The sequence below is a fragment of the Patella vulgata genome, chromosome 4, assembly GCF_932274485.2.
Source record: "Patella vulgata chromosome 4, xgPatVulg1.2, whole genome shotgun sequence".
NCBI classification, from domain to species: Eukaryota; Metazoa; Mollusca; class Gastropoda; family Patellidae; genus Patella; species Patella vulgata.
Window position 1 is genome coordinate 15,617,989 of NC_065882.2, and position 14,078 is coordinate 15,632,066.

At 39.0% G+C, this 14,078-nt stretch overlaps 1 protein-coding gene across 1 annotated transcript; it reads right to left on the bottom strand.

Moving 5' to 3' along the window:
* Positions 1-932: 932 nt before the first annotated feature.
* LOC126818664 (sulfotransferase 1C2) lies at positions 933-8,414 on the bottom strand. The gene is made up of 6 exons (XM_050546200.2): positions 8,206-8,414; positions 6,293-6,470; positions 4,145-4,468; positions 3,890-3,990; positions 2,462-2,624; positions 933-1,725 (listed from the first exon to the last, which is right to left on the bottom strand). Exons 2-6 carry the CDS (start codon positions 6,450-6,452, stop codon positions 1,613-1,615), a joined length of 861 nt encoding a protein of 286 aa, XP_050402157.1. The 5' UTR covers positions 6,453-6,470; positions 8,206-8,414; the 3' UTR covers positions 933-1,612.
* Positions 8,415-14,078: the final 5,664 nt, after the last annotated feature.

The window sequence follows — 14,078 nt, forward strand, 5'->3', positions numbered from 1 at the left end:
AGGACCCCTTTGGAAATAAACCTAGTTTTAATTTAAGCATGTTTGTATGGGTTATCCTCAAGAGGCTGATCATTTATGACATCATTACTTTTTCTCTCATCAAAACTTTCTCATCTTATTATCATGTAACTTTATAGTATCACCTCTATTGTCCTGTTTGATATTCCCCTTGGATCAATAAATCAATAAATCAGTCAATAAATTTAAAATTCCATTTGAAGATCTGTATATTTTCTCCGTTTTAACACCATGTTGTAAAGAGTTCCATATGATGGGGGCAGCCGAGGAACAACACACTTTGGGGATGTGGGGGGTATCGTAAGTAAACTTTTATCACTGAATCTTAACCGACCGTGGGTATTGTAAATATCGTAAGTAAGCTTTTTTATAAGATTATCTTAACCGGCTTATATCAGATGATCTTAACTGGAGAGTATATCTTTAGTGGACTTTTCTCAGATGATCTTAACTGGCGGAGGGTATCATAAGTAAACTTTTATCAGATGATTTTAACTGGCGAGTACATCGTTAGTGGACTTTTATCAGATGATCTTAATTGGCGGAGGGTACCGTAAGTAAGCTTTTATCTGATGATCTTACCTGGCGGAGGGTATCTTAAGTAAACTTTTATCAGAGTGTCAGATGATTTTAACTGGCGAGTACATCGTTAGTGGGCTTTTATCAGATGGCCTTACCTGGAGAAGGTTATCGTAAGCAAACTTTTATCTTATGATCTTACATGGCGGAGGTTATCGTAAGCAAGCTTTTATCGGATGATCTTACCTGGCTGAGGTTATCGTAAGTAAGCTTTTATCAGATGGTTTTACCTAGCGGAGGTCAACTTAAGTAATCTTTTATCTAATGATCTTATCTGGCGAGGATATTGTTAGTAGACTTTATATGATGATCTTAACTGGATGAGGGATCATAAGTAGGCTTTTATCAGTGATCTTAACTGACTGAAGGTGTCGTTAGTAAGCTTTTATCAGAGATGATCTTAACCGGTGGAGGGTATCGTTAGAAGGCTTTTGTCAGATGACTGTAACCCACGGAAGCTATCGTTTGTAAGATTTTATCAAATGATCTTATCTGGCGACGATATCGTAAGAAGGTTTCTATCAGATGATATGTTACTCTGCGGCTGGTGTATCTTTAGTAAACTTGTATCAGATGTTCTTAACCCCCCGGGGGTGTCACGGTGGCTAATTGTTAAGACGCTGGCTCGCTAGCTGGTTCCCCCTTGTCAGTGATGCAGGATGGAGGGCCTGACAAGGACAGCTGTCTAGTCGTTCGGGTGGGACGAAAACCCGAGGTTCCGTGTACACACTGGCTTGCACAAACAAGATCCCTAGACAGTTGGAATTCGATATAAGAGTAGACCGTAAGACCGCTGTCCGGGCAAAATTTCCCGTCTTCATTAACCCAGTTCGGAGCAGAACAGTAGGACGTTAAACCTATTTCATTTCATTTCGTTTCTTAACTGGCGGAACGGAAAGGAACGATAAGTCCATTTAAATTCACTGAAGCAAAATCACAATGAAGACTGTTGTAATCTAATACAGCTATTTAAAATTATAGCTATTATTACACTGTGCAGTTGTAGTTTAAATCATCATAATGAATATTTGAATTGTAATTTCGAATCTGACATTTTCTGGGCGTAGATCTGATCAAACCACTCATTCAAGGCTACAGTAAACCAGTTTTTCCAATCACCCACTTCACCTGTGAAATAAACAATATATTTACATGACTAGACGACATCATGTATCGTTAATATATTTCATTATTCGAGATATCGTTATTCGAGCCCATATTTAAACGACCTTGTTACTTTAAGCACAGGAAACATTAATGTTTCAGTATAAAAAATGTATGTATCTTTACCAGAATCTTTACACAAGGCATGTTCGGGAGTCGCGTTGTCTCCAGTGAGATCTCGGGTTCGTCCCCGGTGTTGGTTTGTGCGGATTCCTCTTGTCAGTGGTATAGGTCGGAGGTCCTGGCAAGGAGAACCTAGTTCTCGTGTACACATTGTTTGGCGCGTAAAAGAAGTCTTGACAGTTAGAATTGGAAGAGTAAGCCATAGCAAAAGCGCAGATGTACGTGCAAAATTTCTCTCATAGCACACAGTATGTCGTATGCCCGTCTATATTAGTCGAGTTTGTTAAGATACTAAACTCCATTCCATTTCATTTACACAAGGAAGAGCGTCTAGTCGTGCGGAAAGGACTAAAATCAGAAGTCCTGTATATACCATTGGTAAAATATAAAAGATCCGCTGAGAGTTGGAAATGGAAATAAGAGTAAAGCGTAGGACCGTTGCAAGTCCTGTCAAAATTTGTCACCGCGTGGCGTTTGTGCGTCTTCATTGGCCAAGTTGGTGCAGAAAAAGTTGACGTTACATCCCATTCCATTACCGATGCGCTTTTAGGTACCAATCTAGTTCAATAGCACCAACCTTTTCTATACATAATAGATTGACCTTCAACCATTCCGGTAAAATGACCTTTACGTTGCGACATGCTAGAGAAACTACACTTATCATGTATATCTCGAATCAGTTCTTCTGTTGGTGTCGTGCCTAAAAACTCAGATATCTTTCTTATTCCTCCGACAGGGTCCTGAAAAATAAAATCACACATTACCACTTTCACTCTACGAAATAAATGGATTTAATTTTGAATGTCTAATTCAAATTTATCGTAAACTAATTACTGTAAACACACGTGGAAGCCTTATAAAATTAGGTATACTAGTATGTCACATTCGTTCGTTAAACTCCCTGAAAATCATTAAATTATGTACGACTCCATCAGATAAAGGGCTCTCTGGAGAGAGAGAGAGAGGGGGAGAGGGAGAGAGAGAAACTAGGTCATTTCGGGACTAACATATGGTTTAATTTTATTTCAATAATTCACTTGCGCGTAGGGGTCTTTAGCAGTGGGAGGAAACCGGAGGACCTGGAGAAAACCCACGAGGTTGGACAGGCGACCCTACTACTTGTCACGTACAGGGCTCTCTGAATTTGTTTAAATTTTGATTGAAATCAATTCTGTACACCGTGAAACTGAGACCCTTCACTTACGAACCCATGATATTTTGACTAATAAATTATTCAAGTCATCATAACACTAACATAATATTCAGAAGTGAATGATATCAAGTTTCACAATGTCGCTTTAACATAATTTGGCGTTTGTTTTCTACTCCGGCATATGGATAAGATATGTTTAATATGTTATCTAGGAGTTTCGGCAGGTCGAAACCTGGAAATATAAAGAACAGGGTGTCCATAAAAGGTTTAGATTAGATGCACCGTAAACTCTCTGGGCAGCCACAATCTTAAGAGTATGGATTTACTAACGTGTGTGTGGACATCACTATAGTTTGTGGACGGTTTCAATCGACCACCATCAATTCAAAATGCATATCAGTCTAAAGTCAGGCAATCTGGTTAAAACGCAGATCCTATTTCATTTCGTTTTTATAGTTCAAAATTTCGTTTTACTTGTCTTTACTACACTTGGAGCTGGAAGACTTGTTATTTAACTCGTGTTCTGCTTGAAATGAGGGGTCAGTCAATCAAATGGTCTGTCGAATCGAGTGTTTGGCCTTTTTTGCCCGGAACTGTGGGTAATCCACTAGTAACATCAATGCTGATTGGTTAATCAACTGTCTGACGTCATAGGTCAAAAGTCGGTCTTTTGACCCCTGACGTGACCTATCGCTATAACTTGTCAGATCTTTATGTAGTATAGTTATCGGGAATTCCGGCTCAGGGTTATGGTTATTGAAGGGTGGTTGTTAACCAAGCGTGTGGGGAATTTTGTCCTCCTTTCCTGGCCTGTAGACAGAATGCCCCATCATCACCAGTATCCAGACTCACCTCCTTCATGCCTTCGTATGTCAATTCTAAAATTGGTAAATCTGACGTAGATATAATTTGTTCCCATTCCTTTACATATTCAAACCAACTGCCATAATCAACTGTAATTATACACAAATAAACCTATTACTGAACTTATGGACACGAATTACGGCGTAGAAAATAAGTTTTAGTCATGCCTCAAGGCTGTGGACCACAGTCGTTAGAGTGTCTCATTTAGATTCTGTTTTGATTAAGGAGATATTTTACACAAACCTTTTCCATCCACGAACAGTTTTAAATAATCCTTAAATTCTCCATCATATTCATAATACTTGGACAACTTTTTCGAATGGTTATAAAATGACACGGCGGCATCTTTCGGGTTGCGTCTGATGTAAATTATTTTAGTTTTTTTCTTCTTTAAATCTGAAGGTAGGTATTGGAACCGATAATGTGAATTGAGGATACGAGGTGAAGGTAGTGAGGCCAGAGTTTTCTGCGGTATAAATTCTATCATAAAATCATCTTTAGGCTGGACCGGTACATTTGTGGTATTCTGTTTTAACATTCGACTGATCTCAAATAACCAATGTGTACCTGTAAAACAAACACATATTTTTTTAAAAACATTTCTAATGAGTTATAAATTCCCAATATATGTGAAACAATACTGCTCACGTGTATCTATCTCAACCAAAATGCGTTGCGTGCTACGGGGATTCGTTTAATAAGAACGAAGATTAACTGGGAATAGTCTGGGAGACCTCGCATAGTTACGTCATAATAAGTGCTTACTGGAATAAGATGGGGTTTAACGACCTACTGTTCTGCTCAGACTGGGCTAATAAAGGCGGGCTAACGCCATACAGTGTGCTATGAGGAAATTTTTTGCGGGACAGTGGCGCCAAGGCCTACTCTTATATCGAGTTCCCCTTGCCAAGGTTTATTTTACGGGCACACCTATGTGTACACGGGACCTCGGTTTTTCGTCCCATCCGAAGGACTATACGTTGTCCCTTGCCAGGACTTCCGTCCTGCACCATCAACAAGGGGGAACCACGGGACCTCCAGATTAGCGAGTGGTGAATACGTCGCACACCAGATACTACCCACAACACGTCACACAATCCATGCACATTAGAGACTTTTGGCAAGCGTACTTTCCTGGTCCGTAACGCGTAACCGTATGGATTTTGCGTGTGACGTCATCAATGTGTGTGTATTTCTCATACGTGATACGGCACACGCATACGGCAGCTCGTATCGAAAAGCTTTCATACGGATAAGGTCCGTATAACTTCGTCGTCTTTTTACCGTCTTTTTTGCTACTTTTAGACGCTGAAATGTTGTATCATAGCATTTTTAAGAATCTATGTGTATCCTGGAACACGAAGGTGTATATTTGATGTGATTAAACCGTGATAACGACTGGAATTTAATCATTATTTTTGACGGGTTTTTCTCAGAATTTTCATATTTTTACCGTCTGTGTGCATGCTGGTTGATCTACGTGCTAATTTGAGGGAGGCGGGACCTTGCAAATCTGTAAATTATTTTATTCTATGGTAACGGGGTATGAACTTTCTGCGATGATACATTAGTGAAACCAAAAATTGAGGTCGAGTCGAAGTCGAAGATTTTTAATAAGATTCGACATTAAAAATGTTTTAATAGCCCTGCGGCTGTCGAGCGACATCACTCCCTCCGGGAAATTGTAGGCTAGGCATTTGACTAGTACAGGTGGTGATGCTGTAATAGAACTTACCCCAGCTCAGCTACGCGAAAATCTGCCAAAACTCTAAAACTACATTGACGCAACGTATCACGTATACCATACGGATACGTGATACGGATGGGAAAATTCCGATTGCCAAAAGTCTCTATTGACTCACTCCAGCCTGTCTTCATTGAGTTTGTTTGTCATACCCCTATCAGGAGCACTCCCAGACATTTTTTGTATAGCATGGGTATTATAGGGGGCCAGTTGAGACTCTTATTTCGAACTCCATTAATCAAGGGTTCTTTTACGGTCATGCAAATGTGTACACGGGACCTTGGTTTTATCGTCTCATTTGAAAGACTAGATACTGTCCTTGACATTCTCTGTCCTTCACCACCGCGCCGGAAATACTGTCTCGGCCAAAACCAGGAGTGAATCCAAGATCTTCTTGTCAGTGAGCCAGCGTCTTACTCACTGAAGCACCGCGGCTCCCAATAATCTTATCATCAAGGTTGTCAAACAGATAAGCACCACATGCTCTTAAATTTCAGGTGCATTATTACATTCAACAAATATAGGCGCCTGAGCACAATAAAAAACATATGTTTAAAACTTGTCGAAACGTCGTGCTATAAAATCTTACTAACCAGTGATTATTTTCCATATAGACTGCGTTGTGTTTTTATCAAACAAATACTTACCACATTTAGGAAACGCGCAGACTAATACGTCATCATCTCTTAAAGGTAAACTAGGAACATTCTCCAGACAATCTATATCAAACTGGGGTAACAATCGGCCATTTAATTCTATAAATGCGATCGTTTTCCCCGCTTCATCTGGTATTTTAACTAAGGCCATTATGTCTTTAAACTGTAGCTGAAACAGAGACCAGTGTTACGTGTAATTAACCAATCCCAGATATTAATTAGAATGCCGTATCTTCACGACGTTAACAAAAACAGATTATTACGTCCTTGTCACTTTTTAAAAAGGACGTTATTTTTCTCCGACAATCGAAAACATATCGACAGATTAAAATCTGAAATTTCTGTACACACTGCAATATTTAATGAACTGGAAGAAGTTTTCAAAACCCTTGTAAAACGTAGGTTGTCGGAGAAAGGGGAAAGGGTGCGCGGATATCGTTACTTTGTGGATAGATTCATTATTGGGGTCTATGAAATTAGTATTCTTAAGTAACATTTTTTGAAGTACAATGATTGAATCCTACTTTTCTGCACCGACTGGGCTAATTAAGTCGGGCATACGCCATACAGTGTGCTATGGGAAAGTCTCAGACACCAAACTATGTTACCATAGGTTATAAAAACCTGATTAACTGTTGTCAGTGACGTGCCGGGAGGTGAGGCGGGAGCAGAGAGAAGGGCGGCTCCTAGCATCCATTTCAGAAGCCATCCAAGCACTATCATATTCGAAGTAACCCTATAATCTCCTAATTAACGATCATCCAAGCACTGGCCTACTTGGGTTTTTTATTTTAATCAGTCCCTTGAAAACCACAAATCACCAGTAAAACGCCAGCGATGGCTCTTTGCGAGTCATTATGGAAATTTGGATAAAATCTAATTTCAAAATGTGGGATGTTTCTGTATAGAAAAACCACGTTTAGCAACTTTAAGCGCTAAAGCATTTATAACTCACATTTATAAACGCACGTTCGTTAATACGCTATGCAAGAAGTCCAACATTAAGAGAATGAACGTTATTGGTTATTTCAAGACGAATATCATGGTTACCGTGTGCGCTTACGTTTTAAAATTGCAACGTCCATTGGTCTCGACAACTCGTTGTGGTCGCCGAGTTGGCGGCCTGGTGCCCCCCTTGTCTGTGATGGGCTATAGAAAAGTGTCTTAAGTACCGTGTAAATTATTAGCAGTACGTTAGATTTGAAAATCGTAATATACACCAAAGCCTCGCTGTCCGGGTAAAATATCCCTCATAGTACACTGCATGGCATATGTCATTCTTCATTATCCCGTTAGTTGCAGAAAAGTAAGACGTAAAACCCCATTTCATTCGACTTATAATATTTTATAGTTTATAGGCAAGTATGCTTAGAGAGAGAAATGGGGTTTAACGTCCACTCGACACAAACTAGGTCATTTCGGGACTAACGTATGGTTCAATTTTATTTCAACAATTCGCTTGTGCGTGGGGGTCTTTAGCAGTAGGAGGAAACAGCTGTTATAGAAATGAAATGAATGGGGTTTAACGAACTACTGACTGGGCTATAATGGAGACGTGCACAAACTATACAGTGTGCAATGAGGGAAATGTTGCCTAATCTAATATCGAGCTGTTAGACAACGGATAACCACAAATAGGCTTTTTAAAGCCCTTAAAATGGCAGACATATATAAGTCTATTGTATATCGATATGTGATACGTTAAATATATGTTTTGAAGCATAAATAGGCTATCTAGCGATTTATTTACCGCATATGAACTGTTCTCTGAAGCTTGAAGCAAATACAATATAATCACAGTAACAAATTACTGTTTTTATGTATTTCAGGTAACATTATCCTATGTTAACAGCAAGTAAATGTACATACATAGCCTATACATAAAGTTAGTATATTATACTAACCTGCTTATAGTCAATTTTATCCTTCTCTCCCTCAATATGTAAAGTAGGTCGCGTGAATATGTATTACAGTTGTAGTCTACTACCACTGGTAGATAAAGTACATAATAAATATGGTTTACTTATATGACCTTTGACCTCTATTAAATGCATCCCGTGTATTAACTCCATCGATGACCTATAACTACATTTGTTATTTTTCTCGGACTGCCTTGACATAAACATAATAATATGAAACTGTATAATAGACTCGATCATTGACCTAGATACATAGTATATTATGTATTTTAATACACTTTTCATAAGCGTACGGTTATAATTTTTCTTTTATATACTGTTTTTTTTTCTTTGTTGTTGTTGTTTTTCGTTTGTTTCTTTTTGTTTTGTTTTGTTTTGATTTTTTGCGCAAGATGTATATAATAAGCGAGAATATTGGCTGTAACTTGATTGAATTTGTCATGGAAACCAGCAATTTTCGACTTCCACATTATGATATCAGGATGCTAATACGCTTCCAGCATTTTGGAAAACGTATTTAAAGGCAAAAAATACCAAATTTCTCAAGATCAGACACGTCAACAATACTGCCAAGCTGGCATCCAAAGTTGAAATATTTTTTCCAAGTGTTCGTCCTGAGGCGAAAAGTCGTAATTTGGTAAAACATTGAGTCAAATGTCTGGATAACACAAATGCTGTCGGGGTTTAGTCGTAGCTAACCCAGACCAATATTTTCTTTACTTATACCCCGAGGCTGCAGAATGTGGGGTGGGGGTGTTGACGTGCACTTAAGTAAATCCAGTTGGAATTCGATACAGATAAGGCGGAAACACCACAGTCCGTGTGAAATTCCACGCGTATATGCTTGTCTTCATTAACCGATTTCTGTGCAGATATGAGAGAGAGAGAAATGGGGTTTAACGTCCACTCGACACAAACTAGGTCATTTCGTGACTAACATATGGTTTAATTTTAATTCAATAATTCGGGTCTTTAGCTGTGGGAGGAAACCTCAGGACCCGGAGAAAACCACGAGGTTGGACAAGCGACCCTACTCCTTGTCACGTAAAACCGGGGAATCGAAACCACACCAGTTGATTCAATGACAGACTTTATGGTACAGCGCGCACGTGCTAACCATTCAGCCACCGACACCCCCCCCCCCCCCGCGTGCAGATATGTAGGACAGTAAACCCCATTCCATGCATTAGTATCTCATTAAATGATAGCTGTTGTTTGTTCAAGGTTAGCAGCCATGCCAATTGCAAGCCTTTTTTTGCTCAAATGATATATAAATTAGTTTTACACATTTATATTAAAATGATAAACCCGTAATGAACTCTCTAGGTCATCGGAGGGTTTGGTTATGGAATGGATTAGACCATCCGCGATAGAACAGAATGACTAAAATGTTCTATCATTTTTCACCATTTATTTTAAACTACATGTATTATAGCAAGAACAGATAGGTATTATTCCAGTGAATACGTGTGTATATAATGCCATGGGGGAGAAATTCGGGGGGGGGGGGGACAATTATTTCGCCTGCACATCTTCCAATTCCAAATTAGCGGTTTACATTATCCTAGTCTGTGCAGAAAAGTAGGACTTTTAACCCCATTTCATTTCACTTCAAAATTGAATTAATTTGGAAAATATGCTACAAGCACTGTGAAGCACACTATCAGCACCAATCTGCTTCACAGAGGATTACAAATATCTCTGTAAAAGATGACTAAGACCTTACTGGTTCGGGCGGAATGGAGCCTTTTACTCATTTTAATACCCATTTACACTAAATAGGAAATAATTTTTACCTACAAATACGTCAAACGTCTTTATTTATTTTTCTAATACATACAAAAAAATGTTTTCGAATTTAATTTGTCGGAGGAAAAAAGTTAATATTTGTGGCTCATTAATTCGCATCGATGTCATCTTTATCAGTGATTGTGGCGGCCTAGCGAATAGGGTGTATCAACACTTCGAGGGAAACCTCCCACTTTTTAAGGGGGGATGCGAGAAGGTGGTTGTGTGGTTAGCGAACTAGACACACAAGAAGAATGTCCTGCTATAAAGACCGCGTGTACCTAGAAGCATATTGGAGATTTGTCTTATTCTTAGCCTGGCTTCCGCTAATTGGGGATCACGGTGGCTAAGTGGGTAAGGCGCTGGCTCGCTAGCCTGGAGGTCGGGTGTTCGATCCCTGCATTGGCCGAGAAAGTTCATCCTGATTTTCCGGCGTGGTTCTCCCTTGTCAGTGATGCAGGACGGAGGGGCTGACAAGGACAGCTGTCTAGTCGATCGGATGGGACGAAAAACCGAGGTCCCGTGTACACATTGGCGTGCACGTTAAAGATCCCTTGACAGTTGGAATTCGATATAAGAGTAGGCCGTAGTGCCGCTGTCCGGGCAAAATTTCCCTCATAGCACACTGTATGGCGTATGCCCGTCTTCATTAGCCCAGTTCGGAGCAAAACAGTAGGACGTTAAACCCCATTTCATTTCATTTCATTTACTTCCGCTAATTGTAGGGGATGGCGGCTGTTGAGCTGATAACGACAACATGTCTACTCAATCGGATAGGACGCAGACGGAGCTCCCTTGCACAAATCAGTATTCCACGTACAAGATCCCTTGGCAATTGCACTGGCATTTACCCTACATTTTAAGATTGTCGTATTTTCTATGTAGGTAGATCACATTTTACTCTTGCAGAAACCGGTTTTTATTTTTATATCCAGACGCTCAACTACAAAAAAGACAGCCTTTCAAATTAAACATAAAGCTCTTAGAAAAGATACATGACGAAAGTTGTCCAACCTAAAAAAAAAAAATGATACCAGGTGTTAAGAAATAGAGTTGTTTCCCTTTAAATAGTCTCGCGTAGTGGTTATACATTTGAAACGTCACACCATTAAGTGGTTCAGTCGGTTTTGCGGCATGGAGTTGCGCTGTCAAGTTTTGATACGGCGCAGAGTGCTGAAGGATCGCTCGGCTGAGCAGGAATTAGCAGGGTTCAGCACAGCTACGAGAACGTAACTGAAAACGATGAGATATACTGGTGTGCTTGTTTTTAGCTACGATTGGATGCCTTTAGTTCCAAGTGGCAAACTCAATTTATTTATTAATGCATGTACCATCATAAAAATAAGTTAATTTTATACTATTAGTACTTATTACACATACGAAGTCCAATCTACTGAAACAACATTCATTTATCAGCAAATATTGACAATAAAGTAAATCAAGCGTTGTTTTTATCAAAATTGATTCGGACGTTCAAAAATACGGCGTATTACTACTGCGCAACTCAGATCAGATTTGTACTTTGATTAGCTATTGCACACGAGGTCCCACCTTTATGTGTTACAGACGTAAATTTAAAATGTCGGAAAAAGCAATCTACTGTCGCATTGATTTAAAAAGATGGGGGTTGTACCCGTGTCAGATGGGATTATATGCTTAATTGTAGTTGAGTGTGGCAGAAATATTATAAATAACAATAATCAATCATTGTTTTGATGAAAAATATTGTCAATTTTGTTTACTTAAGCCGGATGAGAATCGTTCCTGCATTTGCTACGTTGAAGTTAATAGGACCAACTCTTAGCTCGAAATACGGAGGGTTGAGAGATGAAGTTTGTTATCTAGGTTCAGCAGTGTGAGATGAGAATATCGACAGAAGAGAACATCTGCCTCACTTCAGGTGACATAATGAGGAACGCTTCGTGGCGTGCACAAGTGAAATAGATTTGGCCGAAAACTGGCGCTTGAAGAATGGCAATTCTTGTTCCAAGTCCTGATTCAGTTCCAGATACGTAGAAACATGCTCACCATCATCTGGATATAAACCTGAAAATCTGTCATGGCGATCAAAATCATGGGGGGGGGGGGCAGAGACGTATTCGTCCCCCCCTTCCGATTCTGAGGGGGGGGGGACGCCCCCCCCCGTCCCCACTAAATCCACGCCCATGAGGCTTTGAGGTTGCTTTAAAGTATTTATTATTTTTGTCTTATTTAATATATCTTCCATAATCGGGCTATTTTTAAAAATATGGAGATTTAGCATGCATTTATGGATGGATATATGCGCTTTATAAATATACATTATTATTATTATTATTATTATTGATTATAGATTTACCATCTTCTTGTGATGGGTTTTAAGTAGTTACTAAAGCAACCTCCTCGTGACCATGGGGTGGATGGCTGAATGGCTAGCGTGCGCGCGCTGTATCATAAAATCTGTCATTGAGTCGACTGGCGTGGTTTCGAATCCCCGGTTGTACGTGACAAGGAGTAGGGTTGCCTGTCCAACTTCGTGGGTTTTCTCCGGGTCCCCCGGTTTCCTCCCACTGCTAAAGACCCCTACGCGCAAGCGAATTATTGAAAAAAAATTAAACCATATGTTAGTCCCGAAATGACCTGGTTTGTGTCGAGTGGACGTTAAACCCCATTTATCTCTCTCTCTCCTCGTGACCCCTTTTTTTACATATCGTTGTTAGACATTTTAATTTGCTCTGATCTAAACCTAAAGCTTTTCGAATGGCATCATCTACTAGTTTTCTCGGCTAGTGTTTCTTTTTGTTTTTTTTTTAGAAAACCTTTAAGTTCATTAAGGCGTATTTGTTTGATATCTGATTGTGAAACTATATAATGGTACACACGCGTCTAGCTAAATTTTACGGAATATCCGTTTGGTATGAGAAGGATGGCATGAATTAAAATTGAGATACACCTCTGTGTCTGTCTGTTATATACATCAGTTTCAATTTGACCATTCAGTATTTGATAACTTTTAATTCCAGATCTTTACTGATGTTATTATAGAGATTCGCTACATCAAAGCTAATCCATGTACTACCAGGTTCTACCTGCTTAGGTAAACGATGTAGGAAATATATATCATCGCGGAGAAAACTTTTGATTTTAGAACATAGTGGTTTCAGTATGATATCAATGAAGTTGCTAAGTCTTTGGGTACTATTATTTGGGACGCCTACTATTGGCCGGAACGTTAAGTCACCTGGACATTTCATATTTACAACTTCATGATTAGTTAGTCTTACAGAATCTTGAATTAGCTTACTAATGTGTACTTTCGACAATCCATAAATGTATGCAATGCTTGGATCGAAGTTCACAATATATTCTTGTTCCTCCTTTAACATCATTCCGGCTTAGCCAGACACAAATGTTCTGACTTTCACTATGACCTATTTCAATGGCATATGACGTTGTTGTTTTCTTAAATTTGATGGTTGATGGCGCATAATATTCCGTGTTCTGGATCATTTTGATTATATTTTCTTGATAGAATGACTTATCCATAACGACTATATAGCTCCTCCTTTATCTGCTCGTTTGATAATTATGCTTTGATTATTTTTCGGATTATTGAGAGCTTTCAATTTACCTATATTTAGATTTTTAATGGTGGGTTTTGGTTGGATTTTATGAGTTGCTTATAGTTGTTATGAATTTATCTAATTGTACACCTTTTCCTGATTTTGGTGTAAAAGTAGATTTGTTTCGAGTCAGGCTTTCGGGTTCTGGAGGCGAGAAGAACAATTATAATTCAAGTCGTTTAAAGTGCTTCTGTATATAAAATATAAGTCCCCATCATGGTAACGCAAATATTAACCGTCGCTGTAAAATGACATTAAATTTTGCATTGCAGTTGGTGTACATATTATGTCGATTTTATTGAACAAAAAAGTTAGCATTAAGCATTTACAATCAAGAACTAAAGATTACGAACTAATTAAAACTTGAAATGCTTCCATATGCATATACAATAGCTACAGCGACAACTGAACCTTTACTTCTCATGTGTTTTGATTTGGAATTCAGAAGCTCTCGGCTACTGGGTAGAG

Excerpts from the sequence above, each read along its gene's own strand:
- LOC126818664 (XM_050546200.2), bottom strand. The coding sequence starts at position 6,452 with ATGGCCTTAGTTAAAATACCAGATGAAGCGGGGAAAACGATCGCATTT. Across the intron at positions 2,625-3,889 it reads CATACGAAGGCATGAAGGAG|GACCCTGTCGGAGGAATAAG; the intron begins GTGAGTCTGGAT and ends TTTATTTTTCAG. Across the intron at positions 1,726-2,461 it reads ATCTATTATGTATAGAAAAG|GTGAAGTGGGTGATTGGAAA; the intron begins GTTGGTGCTATT and ends TTTATTTCACAG.